This window comes from Prinia subflava, chromosome 28 (genome assembly GCF_021018805.1).
Source record: "Prinia subflava isolate CZ2003 ecotype Zambia chromosome 28, Cam_Psub_1.2, whole genome shotgun sequence".
In the NCBI taxonomy this organism is placed as follows: domain Eukaryota; kingdom Metazoa; phylum Chordata; class Aves; order Passeriformes; family Cisticolidae; genus Prinia; species Prinia subflava.
The window spans coordinates 3,037,112-3,058,941 of NC_086274.1; the positions used below are offsets into that span (position 1 = coordinate 3,037,112).

The following is a 21,830-nucleotide window of genomic DNA, read 5'->3' on the forward strand; positions in this document are numbered from 1 at the left end:
ACGTTCTGCCTTGTCAGGCTTTTGATGAAAGCAAGTGGCATGGGTTTTTTTTAATGTATGAATCAAAAAAGGACTTTTTCTCTGACCTTAACAGAAAAAGAGGCACAGCAGAACTGAAGGGAACTTGCCAATGGCTTCCATCATCACCATGATATTAAATGCCATATGGCATTTTTAGCCCTGCACTTTCTGGTGTCACAAAAGCCAATCAATGGTGACTAAGACATGGGGCTCTGCATGGCTGCTTATCAAAGTGGCTGTACCTGCAAGCAAATTTGACCTGGGTGTACTTGCAGAAGATGTACTGTACCTTAATCCTCCTCTTCCTTTGGGATTAATGTTTAAAATTCCTGATAGAACCAAAGATTGCTGCTGTAGGAACTGCTATAAACATGCAAAGATAGTAACTTCTGTTAAAGCTTCTGTCAAATTCTACACGATTATCAATTACCTGAATTTTATGTCTGCATCACAAGAGCTTCTGAAATGCTCTGCTCACTTTCCTGCTACACACCTTAGAGTTCTTGTGGCTCTTTGCTTGCTTGATTTTGGACTTTGGGTACATTTTTGTTTACAGGTGCATGCAGTGAAGTGTGGGTGAAATTTTGATTCTACTGAATCTAAAGATTATGCACAGTGAGCGAGTTATGATGCAAAGGGAATAACCTCGCAGAGAGGTAATGACCATCACAGCCCATTGTCAGACTTCAGATGTCTAGTCTTCAATTTACATGAAATGTAAAAATAGTATAATAACAGCGAAAAAATTTACAATAGCAGTAAATAATTGCTTCCAATAAAAAATAAACGTGGAAGATAAAAATCAAAGGAGTAACTGTGGGAAGTGCAGTTCAGTATTTAGTATTTTAGAAGTCTAATCAAAGCCTGAGCTACGAGTAGTGCAGGATGGAAACAGTGTTACACAAACAGGGCAATTTCAGCTTGGTCCTTCTGTGGCAGCATTTTAAGGTGTGGGAAAGTAGAGTTTGTTTAACCAGCTTGCTAACAAACAACCTGAGCCATTGCTAGAGAACTAGAATGCTTTGAATTTGTCTGTGTTGTGAAGTCTCTAGGGACGGTTACAATTTAGGGTTTTATTGTGCTAAAAGCTTACTGATTTCATGTTTCTTTCTGAAACATGCCTATCTGCTTTTCTAGTGGAAAATAGCCTTTTATGCCAGTAACTGCCAAGAGCTGTTTTAAGTCTGTTATTTGGGGGGAAAAAATCTGGATTTGGAAAATTCAACTGTATAAAGAATGAAAAAAATAATTCATTCAGAATATCATCCTTATTGTTGGAAGTTAGCATGTACAACTTGATAAGAGGCTCTCTTGATAATCTAGTTTCAGTTGCAACAAGGATTTATGAAGAAAAAAATACGAATCTTCCTTGCTCCAAACTTTTGCTCTGGTATCCTTACTGTTGTTCTCAGAAAGAAATCCAAGATGAATGTGCTGCTAGACTGACTTAGCATGAGGCCAGCTGCTCCCATGGTGCATACCAGTTGTAAGCTTGGGCAAATACAGAACTCTCTCAGTAAAGAAGACAAACTGGAACACAGAGAACACAAACAATGAGTAGGACAAAAATCTCTGTTGAGTCAAACTGAAATTTTTCTGGCCAAAATTAAGCACACGGGAAGAAAAAAATGGGCTTTACTTGAGTCAGTCCAAAGTTTTAAGTGAGATGTCATTAATGCAGTTTTTGAAGAGAGGAAGCTTGTATATCCTTGTTTGTTCCTTAAAATGATTTTTTTTTCAGACCACAAGCCAGTGGTTTTGGACAAATTCCCCAAATCACTGAAATTAGGTTTTAGGGGGTTTAGAAAATAAACATGTTTATTTTTTTCTGTAACTTTACTGAATTCAGCAGCTCTGTACAAATAGTTTCGGGTTCTGCCAAGTAACTGGTTTTGGCAAACATTGACTGGAGAAACACCAAATTTTAACAAGGGACATTTGCTTTTCTGCTATGAAAAAATACAAATCTAAAATATGAATGTATTTATGTTTAAATCAACATGATTATTTGTCTTCTGGAACACTTCTGAAGTGCCAGGGCAAACTGAAATGCCCTTTTACATTCTCACTGTCTTTTAGTTTGTTTATGGCCACAGAAGTCACGCAGCCTGCCTTCCCTTAAGAGTGTTCACAGTGTGTTCTTGTGTGGGCTGTCATCAAAACACATACATCTTCTTTTGTGCAACTTGTTCTCTGGAAGAAAGCCTCTGTTTCTCTTGCCATCTTTTCTTTTTGCCTGCTCATGTTTTTTTGGCAAAGCACATCTGCTTGCAGCTTCTGAACTGAGCTGTTTCACAGGTTAACCTTTCTTGGCTTTAGCACCCGCTTGCAGAAGTGAAGATACTTGGCTGATGGCCTCTGTTCCCAGTTGTGCCTGGCAGATTTGGTAAGTGCCCCGTCTGTTTTTTACCCACTTCAGAACCACATGTTCACTGCTGCTTCAATAATTAACTCCTTGTTTGCCCATGAAGCCTGTTCACCCTGCACTGAACAAAGAATGCTCGCTGGGCTGCTGTGCATTGATTGGTGTGTTTGAATGAGACAGAGATCTCTCTTAGGCCATTATTAACAACCAATTCCACAACTGTTGTTGTACAACTTTTCTTTTGTGCTAGCTCCCTCTCTGTCACCAGTTGTGAAAGCTGATGGCAGGCATCAGGATATGACTGCTTGCTGGCACTTAGGGTATTTTTTTTTTTTTTTTTTTTTTTTTTTTTTTTATGAAATAGAACCAAGTTTGTTGTGGATCCTAATTTGTTATGTGCATCAAGGTGCATATCACCGCTTTACACCTCTTTTTGAGGATCTGTTCTTGATTGCTCAGAATCAGCCTAGGCTATTTTACCCAGCCTAGGTGGAAAACTGGCACTGCCAATTAATTTTACAGGTCAGCATTTAGAGCAGGACTGCAAGTATACCTCTAGTATGTTTTCACATGTAGCATAACAAGAAATCGGGACTGTCATTACTGGGTGTCAGAACAGACAATAATTTTGCCCAGCTGGAAGATGTAGACCTGCTCATATTATTAAAAGATAACAGTTCAGGCTTCCCTTTCCATGCTTGATTTCATTTGGCATTTCAGTATCAGTACATCCCAAAGGTACTACTTTGTTTTGGGAATAGCCTTGTTCATTGTGCTGCAGAGATTGTCTTGCCAGTCTGCACTGGACCCACATTCCTTCGTGCATGGCTTTTGACCACATGATTTTTTGATGCTCTTGTTGACTTGTAATTTACTCTTGAACATGTCGGCAAGCAGTGAGGATAAAATATGAAGTTTGCAGCATGTGCAGTGTTGTGAAGTAGAAAAAAAGATCAGAGCTAAATATATGAATAACCAATAAAATTACAAAATGTCTTGGAAGACTCCAGCCTGAAAGAATATATTCTAAAGTTACTTGTCATGAACTAATAGTAATAGCTTGCAATCAACCAATGTTAATTAAAAAAATTGTAAGTATGTATTAGACTTTTGCAATGTCAGACAGGATATAATTGCACATATTAGGAATTAATGATCAGTAGAAGGAAACCTCTTTGGATTATTAGTAATGATTTTCAGAAAACTGAAACTTCATAAAGCTTAGAGGATACAATGTGATGGAATAGCTCAAATAAAAGAAGAAAAAAGAAAAAAAAACCCTAAGGCTGATGCAGATGGTTTCAGGCAGGTAAATTTTACATTGATACTTAAAATATGAGGAGAAAATAAGCAAGCAGCCAGTATTGGCTTTCTTGTTCTTAAAGGGTTAAAGAAGGGTAACAAATGGTAACCAATGTAACTTGATGGAAAGTATCTAGTGCACTTTGATACTGTTCTTTAAAACTCTCAATATGATCAGCCACACTTAGGAAAAATTCTTACCTTTAGAGTTATACTAAGTCATGCATTGACTAAGAAATTTTAAAAATACAGCTCCCAAATTCCTGGAAATGGATGAAAGAGAAGAAACCAATTTCTGTCAGCTTTGATGATTCCCAGCTCACAGACACAAAGCAGGGGGTGTTAATCATGTAATCTGAGTAGTAATTTTTAGCCTATAATATTTTAGCTTTTCATTAAAAGGAAAAATTATTAGAAGCCTACTTATGATGGAAGTTGCAAACACAAACACTTAGTTTATTACACAGAATCACATGAAGATTTGTTTAAAGAAATATACCATGAAGTTGATAGCCATGTGCTGTTTAAGTGAGCACAATTGTTTTCAGGTTTATGCACCAAATGATCCTGAAATTTGGTAGTGAGCATTTGGCTGTTGGTCTTCATAGATTTTTTTTTTTTTTTTTTTAGTCATCTTCCCTATTTCTTCTAAGTACCATATAGTTTGGATAGAATTAATCAAGCTACCAGTTAGGCCATTTTGCTGTTAAAAAAAAAATCTATCAAACCTAGAATTTATCCGGTTTTCTTTTGAAGTACCCCAAAATTAAATGTCCTTTTTGTCTAGTTCTGGAGTGGAGTTATTTTGATTTGGGAGGTTAGGTAATTTTTTCATTAAAATATTAAGAAAACATTATTGAAAATGTTGTTTGCATTTTCTGGCCACCCAAAAAATAGGTAGGATTTTTTCTTTTTCTAGTAATTGAGTGTGTGGAAACATGATCAACAATTTACTTGTTGTTTTGACCAACTTCTTAGCACTGGCAAAAGCAGGGAAACATTCTTGGTAATACATTTGACATTGGTAATTACCATATCAAAAGTTATTTTCCTAATCATTTCCTGTTAGATAAATGTCAACAGCCTCTAGTCAAGACTAGGTTAGAAGTCTCCAGCCTGACCTGGTAGTGCCACTGAGAAGCCCATGGGTTACCTATTACCTGAGGTATTTGGGAGTGTAGTGGGAATCAAACTGAAGCTGGCAGCATTTGCAGAGGCGGCTGCCTTACTGTTATGGGTGTGCAGTACATGGTGATCGAAACCAGATTTTAGCTCTGCACCCAATTCTGCTCCTCATACCTAATCCTTCAGTATTTTTTAATTTTTAACCTGGGAATGATTTCTTAGGAGGTGTAGCATCTACCTGGGAAATTTCCATCAGTGCCAGCCACGTGCTGGGTTTCTGTTTTCTGGGAAGATAGAAAATATGCCCCCCTTCTTTCTAACCATGCAAGTCAAACATCCTGTAATTGAAGTAATCTAAATAATCTTCTGCTTCTGCTATCCTGCTGCTTCAGTACACAGTGACACAACCACCTAGTGGGGCTGAAGCTGCTTCTCCTTGGTGCTTGTCTCTTGCTGGAGGTGGTGTGGAGGAGGGGAAGGAAGGTAGTTTAAACAGTTTTTTATCTCTGTTGGATCCCTGTCAGTTAGGGGAGGCGGAGGTGAAGAGCAATGACCTGAGCATAGCAAATGTTGTTACCCTGTTGCATCATAATTATTTCATTTCTGAGGGGAAGTTAGAAGCAGCAACAGCAATAAAAGCAGTGGTTTCTGCCTTGTCTTCCAGAGCAGCATCAACAGGCATTCTGCCATGACACTGCACTGCTTGCAGCTTTTTCTCTTGCTTCTGCTTGGTTCGTGGTGGCCAGACTCAGAGCAGCCTGTGGCGGGAGCTGTGAAGGTCAGGGAGCACTACATAGCTGCACAGACCACGAGCTGGACCTACAAACCACAGCCTGAGGAAAAGGCCAGGTAACAAAGTACAGCATAAGAGGGATGAAATCAGTCCTCTCTTGTGACTGAAAAGGGGTTTGTGTCTCTCATCTCTTGTGAAATTCCAGAGCCCAGGAAGACTTTGGAGCCCAGTGTCCAAAGTAGTCATTTAAGGGGAACTTTGTTGAACTTAAACAGCATAATCTGAACTAGAGCCAGTGACATATTAAAAGCTCCTTTTTATTTGCTGCATTAGTGGATAGAATTATTTTTATGTTTTCAGAGCACTTCTTTTAAATAAGCTCCAGGACTTGCTTTTGTCATTTTTGCATAGCTTAATGTTGGTTGCTTGAGCTTTTTTAATGTATTTATTTTAGGGACATGGATGTTGAGCAATGTTAGGTTGAGCCATGGTTTGGTAAGATTTCAATAACTTTAGGACTTTAAAATTTACTGAAGGAATGTTATGTTCCAGTTTTGATACTATCACTTTCACTTAAATCAGAGCCAGATGAACTTTGGAACTAGCTGTACAGTTTCTGAGTTGTTCAGGAGCTTTGTGAAATGTACATTCTGAGTTCTGATGAGTAAAGGTGACAAGCTCAAGCATTACTCTGTTTCATTAAGTGAAAAGAATGATTTTATTTTTTTCAGATAGCTTTGCACAGTGGCCAGCCTACCTGCATCCACCAATCAAGAATATAAAATGTGTTATTTTTATTACTACTGTTGTCCTTAGGATACTAAACACTGCAGGTGCAATGCTACAGGTTACAGAACTTGGATGTAATTTTGAGTTCTGTTTAAATTAGGGAGAAAAATTACTAAAAATTAAACATTAACATTAATTAAAAATTACTTGTTCTCCTACATTAAAAAGGGTTTTTGACAATGCTGCTTTTTAATATATATTTATATATAGGTGGATAACTTTTTTTTCTTTTTTTTGTGATTTTTTTTTTTTTTTTTTTTTTTTTTTTTTTTTTTTTTTGTGATTTTTTTTCTAAACATATATTGCATTTCAGGATAATATGAAAAAGTTCCATTTCAGATCATGACTTTCTAACTTTTTTTTTCCCCAAGATTTAATGATAACAAAGTTTCTGTGGTTTCTAAAACCCCCTTGAAAGTTTAATAGAGCTAGTATAAGCATAATGTCAAACTGGCAAGACAGAAGAAAATAGGATTTACAGGTAGGAACATGAAGCTAGATGCCATTTGAAGATTGACCTGGACATGTGAATTTACTAGTTAGAACTTCATTCTCTTCTGCACTGGGCACATCAGTGTAAGCATCACTTGTTGTTTGGTTAAACTCCATTGTGGATGGAGTGTTCTCATGCAGTAGAGACTCAAAAGACTGTCAAAAACCTCAGCTGAAGTTCTCTGAGATAACCCAGCAGTATTTTATATGCAATATCTATTGGGTTACCTTGCCTAAGTATATAGAGAAAGTCACATCCCAGATGGGTCTAAAGAATTTTGTAGAGCTTATAGAAATTTAACTAAAACCCAAAACAAACAAGCAAATAAAACCCAACAAAACTACCAACTTAAAAAAAAAAACCCAAAACAAAACAGAAAACCAAAAACCTCACAACACAAATATAAGAAGGATCACAACACAAACTGAGGAAGAGTTGATGGCTTGGATCCCAAAGGTGTTGGAGTATATAACTTGTGCTGATTTCAGTAGAAGCTGAATGTCTAACTGCAGCGTAAGATTCTGATATTTTGATGATTTTATTTCTAAATAATTGAGGGGAGGCTGAAAGGAAAATTGTTTCTTCCTGAGCTATTTCCTTAATTTTCCAATCATACCAGCTAGAAAAGGATGCCTAACATCTCTGAGTGTTGGTATTATCCTTGCAAAGGTTTGTTTCCATGTACAAATGCTATTTACTTATAAGGCACTTCAGCACAAAGTGAAAATGAATCTGTGCATCCTGCAGTGTTGCTGCTGCAGTTCCTAAAAGTTATATATCTAGACCTGCTTGTGTAGTGTGATGTTTCTGACATGTTAGTGCACTAGGTATTTTTTTCCTCCTCACTGTACTACTGCTACTGATAAATTTCCTCTTCTACCCTACAGTCTTACGTGCATACTCTCTTCAACATTGCCACGTTAGGGCAGCTCTTGCCAATGAAGGTTGTGGATCCCATCCTTCCTCTCAAAGAGTAAAACAAAATTTTATCAATGACTTTAAGGAGAGGGGCATTAACTGAAACACCAGTGGCTTCTGCCTGACTCTGCAGCGGAGAGAGAGGGTTGCAGAGGAATTCTGTTACAAGAGATCTCCTCCAAAAGAGATCTCCCCCTTACGGACTCTGGACGTTACTGAAGTGGTTTCTCTCTGTTCTCTCTGCTCAGAGAGAGAGAATAGAGCATGGAGCAGCCCATCAGCTCCTCACTATCACATATACCTGAAAGGGCATTACAAAGAAAGCAAGTGGAATTACTGTTGGATTCAGTCATCATGCACACTATAGTAAATCAGCCAATCAATGTGAAGGGCTGTTATCCTTTCAGCCCTCTTCTCGTCATTATTTCCATTGCAGAAGTGTCGTGTGCTGGTTTCCTTCTGCTTGCCTAAATATTTTCTAAGAAAACATTGTGTGGTCTACTGCGTGCCAAGTTGTTTACATAACAAGCCTAAGGGCACTTGCAGTGTTTCTCATTTTCTAACTTGCTGTGAGTTCCTTAGTTGTTGTCAGAGAACAGCTTTGCCTCCAGAGTCATTCCTGCGACAGGAGCCTGCTTTTTTTTTTTTTAATGCTTTTGTAAAACCCTTCTGGTGAGTCTTAAAGTTCAAACATGGGGCTGAATAAACAGAAATTCAGGTTTCTTTCACTGTGTCTTGTCAGATGCTTTCTAGGTTAAGTATGGTTGGGACATCTTCCTCTGTAGCTTGGACAGGACAAAGGCATCTTTACCCCAGAATCAAAAGGATCCATAAAGACCACCAGTAAAATCAGTGGTGAACTGTTCTAGGTGTGCATATGGGACGCCCTATAATGATCTGGCTCAGGAACACCATAGATTCAATAGAGTAGGAGGGAGAAGGGAAGACAATACAAGGAGTTGACTGTGTGCTTTGCCTTCAGCAAAATGTGCAGATGATTAAATATACTTCCAAGATTCATTTTTTGAGATATGTTTATGTTTAATGGATATTAAACATCAGTGGCATCTCTGAGAATCTTTGTCCTTTCAATATTTTTTGTAACTCTTTTGGTTTCAGATTGGAGCATTCGGATCCTGTATTTAAGAAAATTTCTTACAGAGAATATGAAGTGGATTTTAAAAAAGAAAAACCAGCAAATACATTTGCAGGTAAACAGGAATTAAATGTTTTGAGTATTTTCATTTGTTGCTTGATTTAAAGCCAGTGGCAACCTAAGCAAGGTTGTATTTTTGTGTCCATTATTTGCACATAAACCAAACTGGCACAGGGGGTGAGGTCTCTACAGTGCAGGAACGAGGCTTCCAAAGGCCACAGAGAGGTTAGACTTTCAGAGGATGTGGCTGTCTGCAAATCAGTTGCACCATACAAAGTTGTTTCCTTTGTTTTCAGCATCTGATGGGATTTACCACATGCGTGTATATTTTTGTGGCACAGCTGCAGTGATAACACTGTGAATTCACATGGAAGGAGCCTATGACCTGAAACTAAATATTTACGAAATAGTTTACAAGAAAAGAGACTAAGAAGCCAAAAGTTGTCTTAGCAGCCTTTTCAATTGCTTATTTTTGCAACATGGGGACTAAGGGTACAAGCTCTTGAAATCTTTTGCAGGAAATGCCTCAATAAATTTGCAGTGTGGAACTGATTATTTATTTGGGTAACATTCGGGGATTGAAAGATTTCTTTGTTCTGTGACTTCTGGCATTCAGAGTGCTACTTAATGTGTCTGAATGTCTTTCTCTAATCTCTTAAACTATAAAATGTTTATCTTCTAAACCCATTTAATTAAATTGTATGTGAAAGATTCCTAGAAATTTGCAATGCACATCAAGATAACTTTGATAAAGAGACTTTGATAAAGTTTCTGTATCTGTAAATAACTTTTTCCCCCTAAATCTACTATTTTCCTGTGATTTTTAAGTGCCAGTTGCCAGATACATAATTTATGACACTTTTATGACTGTGCAATACAGGCTTTAGTACCGATGTGCCTTTTTATGGATAAATCTTATTGCATTTTTACTACATTGTCTGCATTAATTTTGGAACTTGTACTTTGAGAGACATTATTTTCTAATGGGAGAGGAAATTCTTTGTTTCACTAAACATACTGTTTTATTAATATTTTCGTCTTTCTTTATCTTGAATAATGACAGGACTTCTGGGACCAACCCTGCGTGCTGAAGTGGGAGATACTTTAGTAGTTCACCTTAAAAATATGGCTGATAAACCAGTCAGTATTCATCCTCAGGGCCTCATTTACAGCAAAAATGAGGAAGGTAAATACTGCAAAAACTCTGTGTTTTGTTCATTTACTTGTAGACATGAAATGCTGAGAGGGATCCAGATCAATGTTTGAGGCTATGTGTAACACAAATATCTGTTGATCCTGGATTACAACTTCACATCCATTATTGGCTCCTTTCTTGTTCCTCAGTGTAACACTAGGAATATGAGTGTCTTGAGCACAGTTTCCTAACAGTGCTGATCATGCTGTTCTGATACTCAGCACTTAATGCTCAGCGTTGTGGTGCTTTGCTCCACACCTTCACGAGACCAGCAAAAAGAGATGATAAACTATGACCAAATGGACAGTAATATGTCTGTACCATGAGTTTCATTGTTCATGCTTCTTGGCTTGCCCTGTCCTGCATGCTGAGCCAGAGCTCTGACCCTCAGTTTACAAATTCATGCAAGGCTTTGTTTTTTGTGTGGGTGCAAAAGGAGTTCTTCAGCTCTATCTCATGGAGTTGAACAGAACATCTCATTGGAAGTGATGGGCAGTTCGGTTTGACTGTCTTATTAATTCATGTACCTTTTGCATTTTGGATTTCAATCTCTGTCTCCCCTTTGTCATGTTGCAGATCTGTTGGATATGGCAGGCACAGACATGAGCCATTACTGCTCACTGTGTGGATGTGCAGTGTACAAAAGGCCTGAGGCAATAAGGCAGTGCCAGCCCGTGCAGTGGCTTTATGAGAGACAGTTAGAGAGGTGACAGAGTGGGCAGCATTCCTCTGCAGAGCATCAGTGAGCAGAGGCTGAAGCTTCATCCCATCCTAACCCTAGTCAGACTGATGAAGAGTCCAACCTTTTGGCAGTGATGATACTTCTAGGAAATCTTTAATCTGTAAGAAACAGGTTGATGGTGGAATAGTTACTCTCAACAGTGTGCGACTGGAGTAATGAGTTACCTCTTTGAAGCTGAAATATCATATAAGCAAGATGAAACCAAGCTTTTGGAACTGATTGTAGGAAGATATTCCTGCCATTTTAATTGCTCTTTGTCTTCATGCCACCCTACTGACTTTTTTCTTGGCAGGCTCCCTCTATGATGACAGAACATCACCTGCAGAAAAACGAGATGATGCTGTCCTTCCAGGCCAGCTCTACACATATGTGTGGGATATATCAGAAGAAGTTGGTCCAAGAGAAGCTGACCTTCCTTGTCTTACTTATGCTTACTATTCTCATGAGAATATGGCAATGGATTTTAACTCTGGTCTGATTGGAGCATTGCTGATCTGTAAGAAAGGTAATGAAATGCTGTAAGGCTACTATAAGGTAATACATTTTATTTTCTTAACAAAGATGATTATGATAATGAGAGAAGATATATTATTTTTTCACATCTTTACAGGTAGTATAAAACAAATGTTTTTTAAACATCATTCTTTTAGATGTTTAAGTTTTTAAATGCCAGCTTTCTTGCAGTTCCATCCTATAATTATAAGATGAGCAGAAAACATAAATAAATAGATACGTTTGCCTGCAGTGGTTGCATTTTCAGTTGCTTAACTGCTAAATATATGACTCCAAATTTCTTGTCTTAGAATAAATATTTTCTAAAACTTCATTCAAAATGGTTTGGCCATTTCAGAGACTGAAATGGCAGGAGATAATTGTTTTACCCATTGTCCTTTAGAGGCTGTCTGATCAAGAACCTGGAACACTCTCTTCTGTAACATGGGTTTAAAATTGCAGAGCAGTGTATCTTTTGCTAGTCATTTGAAGATATGGCCAAATTTGAACAGATTATAAGTCTTAAAATAGTTTTAGCATGTGATTGTGGACTTTAGATTTTAGCAGTCTGAACCCTTGAATTCCATCTCTACTAATAACTGGTGTCTTGTAGCACTTGTAAATAGCTGCTAGATACATATCCCTGGTTTATGGGACAACTGAAACAACATGCCACTGTGTAAAGGACGTAAACTACTTACTGGTCCCTTAAATCCAAGGTTTATCTAAATTATATATCCTCCTTGTGGTGGACGTGCTGTGAGTTATTTAGCTTGATTCAGTTTGAGTCAAAAAATTTGTTTACTGCATGGACTTGGACCTCGAAGCTTCCCTGAAAGTAAACAGAACACTGGTTCAGTGTGGGTTGCACAAGGACACTCTCCTCACCCACAGCTACCCTTTTTGATTCAGAACACACCTACTTTTATCACCTCAAAGGAGTGGCATTAGTATTAATTATGTTCCTCCTGATATTTTTTGATGATTGGTGCTTTTAGGATTATCTAGGACTTGTTATTTTCCTAATTTTCTTGGGTTTTCTTTCTCTGGGTCTCTGTGTATATGCATATTTTATGGCATACTGGTTGAGCTAATCTGGCAAATACTTTGAAACTACTTCCTTCTCAGGCTTCTCAAATTCAGGCACTCTGAGTTTGAGTAGGATATGAATTTGAGATGGACTGGTGTGACCACTACCTTCAAGAAAATTCGGGTGTATGTTTCTGGCTAGAACAAAGACAAACGGCTCACTATGCATATTTTTAAGATTTCTGAACACAGTTTTTTGGCTGGGCACTGTGTCTGGTAGATGTGCAATGTACTTCTGTGTTTGCTCTGCCTGGCATGGAGTTTACTTTCTTCACAGCAGCTCATATGGTTTTGTGTTTGTGGCTTTGTTAGCATTGATAATACACCCACCCATGTCTGAGCTGTTGCTGAACAGTATTTGCACAGTGTCAAGGCTTTCTCTTTTTCCTGCCCAGACCTCCCCAGACAGTGGGCTGGGGAAGGGGCAAGAGGTTGGGAGGGGACCCATCTGGACAGATGAAACAAATCGCCCAATGGGTTATTTTCTACCATTAACATCATTCTGCAATAAAAACTGGAGGCAGAGGAGGAAGCAACAGTGTGGGGAGAACAAGGGGTGTTGACTTCCAAGGTGTCATTTTTTGAGAGACTGATTGGACGTCAGTCAGCTTGTGGGAGATGATGATTGATTTCTTCTGTGTTACTTGTTGTTTTCCCCTCTTTCCTTCACCTTTGGACCATCTTTATTGACCCATGAGTTTTCTCATTTTTGTTCTTCCCGTATTCTCTCCTGTCCTGTTGGGAGTGCAGAGGCATTGAAGTGGTTTTTGGCTGCCGGTTGGGGTCAGCTCCCCGTGGTCTGACATATTTAAGAGGTGATAAGGTTATGAAAAGTGAACTTTCGAGATAAAGCACTGCCTGGATGTTCTTTGTGTGGCAAGTAAATAAATTGCTCTGTTGATCTGAGGCTTCTTTTGTGAAGAAAAACACAACTTTGTAGCTTCTCATAAATTAAAACAAAAGATAATTTCTTCCACTGCCTCTTTTTCTAGGTAGAATAATCAATAAGTACACAAAATTTAATTCCTGCAATCCAGAGGGACCAGATTATGTTTTGAAAGTAGCAAGTGGAAGTTTTTGATATGAATGATCCACAGAAAGAATCAGTAAAAATCACATCAATTCTATGTGGCATGTCCAGAACGAATTCTACTTCTTGACAGAAATTACATCTGTATCACAAAATCAACCAGGACAGTTTCTTGTAACTAATCCAGTGCAACAGTGTCTGTTGAAGTCTTTTGTGTGTAAATGTTGTTTGCTGAGTGGTCAATTTTAAGCTTTTTAAAAGTGCTGATGACCTCAGTGCTTGAAAAGGTGCTGTTCACAGTGCTGGTGACTGCCATCGCTTTTCTCCTTGCCTCACAGTCTGGAAAAAGAGGGCAGCACCTGATTGTGAATTGAAGGTGTTTGACACTCCCCTTCCTTATGGTGATCTCTGCAACACATTGCCAGAAATTGTCTGAGACAATTCATTGCATGAGTTTTATCTTCTCTGGAATACTTCAGACTTTTGATTTGGTAGTCACCCAATCCAAAAGTACTTTCAGAAATAAAATCACATTATGAGCTTTCTTTAAGCCTTGTTTTGATCAGGCTCAGCCAGTACATGCTGACATACATTAAATGAATGCTAAGATATCACTGAATATACTTTCATGCAACTGCATGGGAAATCTGCTTTATTTCTGCTTCAAATTAAGACCTGTTGTTTCTCCTTCACAGGAAGTCTAAATGAGGATGGGTCACAGAAACATTTTGACAGGGAATATGTACTGATGTTTGGCGTGTTTGATGAAAACAAGAGTTGGCAAAAATCGGCATCAGTCAAGTATACAATTAATGGCTACACTGATGGAACGTTACCAGGTACTGTTCAGGCTTATGTGAAATTTATGAACACTGACTATTACCTTTAGTTGCTGTTCATGCACAAGAATGGGGATGTGGAGAAATGGCATACAACCTTTTTTAAAATGTGTCTGTGAGCATCTAAATTCTGGAAGAAAAACTGTGCAGCTGAAAGGAAGTCATGCTAAATTAATGGTAGGAACAGCGAGATTGTTTCTAAGAAGACTTCTGCTTGGAGAAAAGGATTACTAACTTAAAAAAAAATTTTAGTAAGCTCCTCATTTTTTAACAAGCTGATGCTGAGAGAGAGATTTGATTAAGTGAATTGTTAGTTCTACAGCATATAGAACATACTGGGTGCAAAACTTCTTGAAAGTGGAAAGTCAGTTATTAAAAAACTCAATTAAGTGAGAAGACTGGGAAGATGGTGGTGGGGCTATTCTGTTGCTAGTGCTTTTCTGTTGTTCTCCTAAGAAAAAACTTTCATATCTCTCTCCCATCCATTGAGCAAATACAAAAGGTTGTCTTAAGTGGGTATTTTTGTAAGGAAATATTGGAGAGGGTAGTTACTGTCACCAGGTACCACATCAGTCTTTAGTTTAGATGCTTGCTTTGTTCTTTACCTTTCCTGCCTTGCATTCCCCTCACTCCCTGGGCAAGGACAGGTCAGCTTTCCAAAAGAGGGCACTGGTTTTTTTCCCTTTTTTTGCCAGTTTGTTATAAGTCAGTTTGTCACTTGCAGGTAAGATTTAAACACTTGTCTTTTAGTGACTTACAGGATTTTGGTATCTGCTCCATTTGCATGCTTCTGAAACTTCCTCTTGTTGCAAACATCAACCACAGCAATTTTTTTAAATGTTTTCAGTGCAGATTCACTTCAAACCTAGGGTGCATGGGGAACTTGCATCATTTGCCCATTTGTATTCTGAACCCTAATGTCATGTCTCTTTCAGATTTAGAGGCTTGTGCATATGACAACATTAGCTGGCACTTGATAGGAATGAGTTCCAAGCCCGAAATCTTCTCCATTCATGTCAATGGCCAGTCCATGGAGCAAAAACAACACCGAGTTTCTGCTGTTAACTTGGTGGGAGGAGCCTCAACCACTGTGAACATGACAGTGACTGAGGAGGGAAGGTGGCTCATATCTTCTCTCGTCCAAAAGCACCTGCAAGGCAAGGAAACCCCTACTTTGGCACCTGTAGAGCTGTCCTTCTCTGTGTCCCAAATGGCTTCTACTGTTTTGCAACGTACAGTTAACCTGTTTCGGGTGGTTTTGTCATTTCACTAAGAATCTGACCAAGAACAGGGCATTCTCTTGGAAGTGCATGGTGAACTGAAAGATGTTCTTATCTGCAGCTTTACTGCAGTTCCTACCTCACAGAGCAACAGTGATTCACTATTCCAGCATCAAGTCTCTGTGAACTGTTCAGATAAGCACCACTATAACATTAGTAAGAAACCACCTGTTTCCTGAGAAACTGAGTACTTTCAGCTAAGGGTGCTTCAATGTGATGAAAATACTTTCTGTTCATCATTTGAAAGTGGTATCTTTCAGCAATGGTCAGAATTCTGTTTTAAAGAATGAGAAAAATATCTCTCTTATAAGAGCTGGACATATCATTTGGGGGTAAAAAAGAGCTGAAGTGGTAAGAGTTCCTCAGGTGGGAAATCACCATGGTCCTGTTTCCTCTCCATCAGCTGGAATGCACGGTTACCTCACTGTAAGGGACTGTGGGGACAAAGAGGTGAAGAAGATTCGTCTCTCCTATAGAGAACGCCTTATGGTCCAAACCTGGGAATATTTCATTGCTGCAGAAGAAGTTACCTGGGATTATGCCCCAAATATTCCAGACACCCTTGATAGGTAAAAAAATGCTTTGTCAGTGTAAAGAGAATGTTAGCAGGAAATCACAGGATAATTGTAGTTGGAAAGAATATCTTGGTATCCAATAGCAAAGTTGGATCCAGTTGCACTGGATGTTATGTAGTTGCATTTTTATTGTTTCCAAGTACAGGGACCCCTCAGCTTCTCTTGGCACCTTTGCAACTTCACAGTGAAAAAGCTTTTCATTATACCTAAATGTCCTTTCTCACCTTGAACCTTGTGTCTCGTCTCTTCACCATGCAGCTCTGAGAGGCATGTGGTCCTGCTTTCTCTATAATGTCAATTGGATAGTTGAGGTAAAGATAAGATGCTCCCTTAGCTATGTCTTTGCATGACTGAAGAAACTGGAATTTTGCTTCTCTGCCAAGTGCTCTGGCTCCCTGATCACCGTGGTGGCCCTTCACTGGACTCTCACCAATGTCAGTGACTTTCTTTGCTGCAGAGCTCAACAGGGGAGACCTTCTGCCTCTCACAGGGAGCCCAAATTAACGAGATTACTTAGGAGTTGTCCAAAGTAGCACACAAGCTTATTTTCTAAAATACTTTTCAGCATCAATTCTACTGAAATAAACAATCCTTAAGAGGAAGAGAAAGGGAGAGAGGGAATATTTCCGGAGATTTAAAGTTTTTAAAAGTTCAGTACAATAAGGTGTTTAGGGAGCAGGAGAAAGAGCTCTCTGTAAATGAGCTCTGCATGGTACCAATGTAGATGGTAGTCATAATAAGTAAGCATATTGGGCTATTTTGCTCAACTTAAGACAAATTGAAGGAATTCTGTAACATACATGATGTAGTAGTATACAGTGCTATCAGTGCACTGTGGGGTTAAATTTGCAATCTGTCAATTCCCCAGTGTTATTGGTTCCTTTACGAGTCTTTACAAGCTGATATTCATAAGAATCTTTAAGGATTTAAGCAGAACAAAACAAATTCCTTATTCTGTAAGGGTTATAGTTTCATATACCTCCTTAGAAATACAGTATTTGCACAACCCATTCTCCTTTGGCTTTTTGATTTGCTTCCCTTGTGTTTTCTTGAACTTCACAGAACAAAGTTTTATATCTTTCCTGCCAGTCACACTGCCTTACTTAACCACCTCAGTGCTCTGATTTTCCTCCTTTGTTCAAAACTGCAGAGTTTGTCCCTTTACAGTAACCTTTTTTGAAGTGTGACAAAAACATGTTGCTCTGTGTAAATTCCAAGTGTTTATTCTAGTTTTTCTCTCAACATTAACAATTTTAATGTTTGAAAACTCAGTGTAACACTACTTACTGTATGGTGCCTGACTGGGATTCAGATTGTGTTCCTATTTCTCCTGGAGTCTTTGCAAGTGTGAGCAAATTATTTGTTTTTTTATTCTGTGTTCAACTAAGACTTTGAAAAAGGAGAACAGGGATTTTTATCTTACCCTAAAAGTATACCTGCTGCATCAGTTTCTTTTTCACTTGTATGTACACTGTTAAATTAAATATAAACTCTGATATCACTGGTCATATGTAATACCAAAACACAAGTAATGATTCTTCTTACCTAATTTAGGTTAGAATTTGGTATGAAAAGCATTAGGTTAGTTTAGGCTTTGGATTTTTTTTCAAGCAGTGAGATTTCTACCAGTTGCTTGAATACTAATTTTGTATTTTAAGAGATGCTACTATTCAAGTTTTGTTGCATATTTCTTTTTTAATTTTTTAAAATTATTTTTCTTTTCCTTTATTTTTAAGACATTATAAATCACAACACTTGGACAACTTCTCCAATCTCATAGGCAAAAGGTATAAAAAGGCTATTTTTAGGCAATATACTGATGCCAGCTTCACTAAACGTCTGGAAAATCCTCGTCCCAAGGAAACTGGAATCTTGGGCCCTGTTATCAGAGCTCAAATCAATGATAAAGTCAAAGTAAGTAACATACCTACAGAGATTATTTATACTATAGCTTGTTTTTCATTGAGGCAAAGATACAAAGGAAATAGTTTGAATATGTGTTGTCTTTCAAATAATATAGCTAATGTTCTAAATATTGGCCCTGTTGGAAGATATGATCACAAGTAACAGCGTTTAGCTTGCATTTTTCAGTGTTCTTTCTATAGTTTCCATGATTGTGCCTTATTTTACAACATAAACCTGCTTGAGTCACACTCTATAAAATATATGTTGACATTATATGGCCCAAAATGGGAAAAAAACTCCTAGACCTGGGTGGACTTCTGAGGGGATTTGAATGTGAGGCTGAACTTCATGAACCTTTTGTTTTTTACACTGATATTTTTTTCTGGCTGTTTTAGACAAAGGTACTCAGTTTCCATAATCAAATGTTATTTTATGAGGTTATACCATGAAACTACAAAACATTTGCATTACAAACTTGTGCTGCTGCAACATCCACTTGTCTTTCTGTTGTCATTTAATGATGCATCACAAAGTTCCATGACCTTTAACTTCTATAATTTCCACAATGACTCTGTGGCTCTGAATTTAAGGGATAGCATGTTCCTTTTCTTCTTCTCTCTCTTGCTCTTTTTTTTTTTTTTTTTATCCTGATTTTGTCAAGAACAGGCAGGAAATTTTGCCTTTTCCTTACATATCCCCTCTGGGTCTTAGAATCTGGAAGAAGCTTTGATTTTTCAATTTTTTTTTCTCCCATATTGAAGGTTTTTAGGAACTTCAGTCAGTAACTTCACATTTCCAGAGACAGTGTGTGCCTAGTAGCTGGCAGAACAAGTGTTCTCTTTAGACCTTCCAGAGCCCAGCTGTAAGCAGCTGAGCTTCACTCAGTGGGGTGTACAAAGTTCAGCAGAATGGTAACAGCATTCATTCTTTGGGTTTATGTATCAAACCAATATTTAAGACACCCTTTTGCCTTTCTGGCATTTTCTGGGCTAAACACAGGCAAATTCTACTGTAGTGGTAACTTCATTATGTATTCAGACAAGGATTTGTTGAATCCTAATTTTTTTTTTCATTTGCCTATCAATGTAGATTGTATTCAAAAATAAGGCCAGTCGACCCTACAGCATTTATTTCCATGGAGTGACACTGGCAAAGAATGCAGAAGGAGCTGATTATCCTCTGGATCCCACAAGTAAAAAATTTGTGAAATATATTTTTGCATATCACTAACTATTATGGATGGTTTGTTGCTTTGAAGGAGGTGCTGTGGCTGAGAATGTGCATGGCTGGGAGACCTCAGTTCTGTGCTCTGCCTCTGCTTACCTGTTGTGTTGCCTTATAGAGAAACCAAGGTATTATCTGCAAAGCAGAGACAAATACCCTCTATTTGTTGTCTTAGCTTTCTGTTCTTGTTTGTGATTTTAGAGAGACAAAAGTTCTTGCTGAACTTCAGTTATCTCGAGGTAGCTTTTAATGGCCAAACTGCACCAATGTCATTAGAAGTGCAGTTTGATATTAAGATCTGGCTCTGAGTTTGTATCATTACTGTTCTTGTTTTCCCCCAGGCAATGACACCCAGAGTAGAGGAGTTGAACCAGGGAAGACATACACTTATGAGTGGAAAATTGCTAAAACAGACCAACCCACTGCACAGGATGCACAATGTATTACAAGGCTGTATCACAGTGCTGTAAATATTGAGAGAGATGTAGCCTCTGGACTGATTGGCCCACTTCTGATTTGTAAAAGTGAAGCACTGACACAAAAGGGTGTGCAGGTAACTTGTTTGGGCAGATTTGGCTCAAGTAATGTTATTTGGTCTACACTGAATTTAGTCTTACTTTGTTTAGAGAACTGTCTGTAGAGAGCAGTTAAACCAAGAGGCTCCTGAAGAAACAGTCCTCTAACTGTCCACAGCAGTAAAGGAATTATGTTCTGAGTTCCTTAGCAAGAACTAAGAAAGGTCAACAAAAGGTCAGCCTGACTTGAAAGTCTATTTCTGGACTTGATAATAAATTCTCCTGCTGCTATTATATTTTCATACTCTGAAGATATTCAGATTTGACCTGGTCCGTTTCTGTAACAGAGACAACTCCACAGCATCTGACAATCTCAGGCACAATGAATCTAGAGCAACCAAAACAGCATGGGAGAGCTCTGGGAGAGGGCTTCCCTTTACCAGTTATTGAAATCTTGCTTGGCAAACACTTAAGCATCTCTTGAGAGAAAAAATTGTCAGAAGCTTTGTCAAGTCAAACCAGAAGCCTGGTGCTGTTACAGGGAGCCCAGTCATAAACCACCTGTGTATCAGCAGGCTAGAGGCTTGCTCAGGGTTCCACCAAAGGTTGGTTGCAGTAGTAGGAGTGAAGTCCAGAGCCTCTACTCCCTTCCCCTCAGCCTTTGGATGACACTTACCAGGACTCTGGTGAAGCTTATGTTGCTTACATAGTGAGAAAGAGATTGCAGGGTTGAGTTCTTAATACATGTGTCTGCTGATAAAATGTAACTGCTGTGTTGATTGTCTTTCAGAAAAAGGCAGACGAGGAGCAGCAGGCAGTGTTTGCCGTGTTCGATGAGAATAAGAGCTGGTACCTAGAGGATAACATCCAGGAGTACTGCAGCAACCCAGCCACTGTTAAAAGGGATGATCCCAAGTTCTATAACTCGAACATAATGCACAGTGAGTGGGACACTGAGATGAATAACAGGAAAGCTTACATGAACCTGAGCACCCAGTGATTGCTTGTTCTCAGAAGTCCATGTGATCAGGGAATCCTCCAGAGAGTCAGTGAACCTCCAACCGTGCCAGGTGGCACTGGACAGAAATAGGAGATACCATAGCATTAGAAAGGTTGGAAAAGACCTCCAAGATAAGTCCACCCTCTGTCCTAATACCAGCATGCCCACTAAAACATATCACAGAGTGCCACGTTCGCTTGTTTTTTGAACAGGGATGATGACTCTGCTGCTTCCTTTGGGAGCTTGTTCCATTAGTTAAACACTCAATGAAGAAATTATTCCTAATATCCAACCTGGACCTCCCCTGGTGCAACTTGAGGCCATTTCCCCTTGTTTTATTGTTCTCCCTAGCTGCCAGGGAGAAAAGGCCTCCCCACACCTTGCCACCAGTAGCTAGGCTGACTCTGGACCCTGAAGCAAAAACAAGGGTTAACTAAATTTTGATGCAGCACCCTGCTGCCTTAGGGATAATATTTTCAGAGATGAAATTACCATGGTTTCAACCCTGTGCCAGTCTCTTTCCAGTGCAAACATGAGTCCAGTGGACTGACATTGAAGAACAGGAAGTTTTAAAATAAAAATACTGAAACCGCTTTTACTTTGCTTTCCTTTTAGCAATAAATGGCTATGTGTCTGACAGCAGTGAAATCCTTGGCTTTTGCCGAGATACTGTGGTTCAGTGGCACTTTGTCAGTGTTGGCACTCACGATGAGATCGTCTCTGTTCGCCTTGCTGGACACGCTTTTCTGTATCGAGGGAAATACGAGGATACGTTGAGCCTTTTCCCAATGAGCGGAGAATCAGTCACAGTGGAAATGGACAATGGTGGTAAGTGGTGGGACTGGAGTGTTTGACAGCTCTTCTAGGATATAAGTTAATCTCCAGTCTGTAAGGACTTACCTAAATAGGAAAGAAAACCCTTCTGATAAACACGATGCTGGAAAACATTGAATCATTCCCCAGGGCGAAGGATGTGCGTGGGGTTTTGCTGGCTCCACCAACTTAGCATAACTGTATGCTGTACGGAGGCTCCTTTTGTTGG

General features: G+C 38.8%; 1 protein-coding gene across 2 annotated transcripts in view; it reads left to right on the top strand.

Annotated features, from left to right (window-relative positions):
• The first annotated feature begins 2,257 nt into the window (after positions 1-2,257).
• Positions 2,258-21,830, top strand: part of F5 (coagulation factor V) — a 38,164-nt gene continuing 18,591 nt past the window's right edge. Inside the window, exons 1-13 of one of the 2 annotated variants that reach the window (XM_063419970.1) lie at positions 2,258-2,407; positions 5,478-5,662; positions 8,866-8,957; positions 9,966-10,088; positions 11,132-11,344; positions 14,146-14,289; positions 15,225-15,446; positions 15,973-16,138; positions 17,881-18,058; positions 19,139-19,241; positions 19,615-19,826; positions 20,579-20,729; positions 21,404-21,616. In XM_063419970.1, coding sequence (XP_063276040.1) covers positions 5,502-5,662; positions 8,866-8,957; positions 9,966-10,088; positions 11,132-11,344; positions 14,146-14,289; positions 15,225-15,446; positions 15,973-16,138; positions 17,881-18,058; positions 19,139-19,241; positions 19,615-19,826; positions 20,579-20,729; positions 21,404-21,616 — 1,978 coding nt within the window. In that variant the 5' untranslated portion in view covers positions 2,258-2,407; positions 5,478-5,501. The remainder of the gene's footprint in view (positions 2,408-5,477; positions 5,663-8,865; positions 8,958-9,965; positions 10,089-11,131; positions 11,345-14,145; positions 14,290-15,224; positions 15,447-15,972; positions 16,139-17,880; positions 18,059-19,138; positions 19,242-19,614; positions 19,827-20,578; positions 20,730-21,403; positions 21,617-21,830) is intronic. The other variant, XM_063419969.1, reaches the window with a different exon arrangement.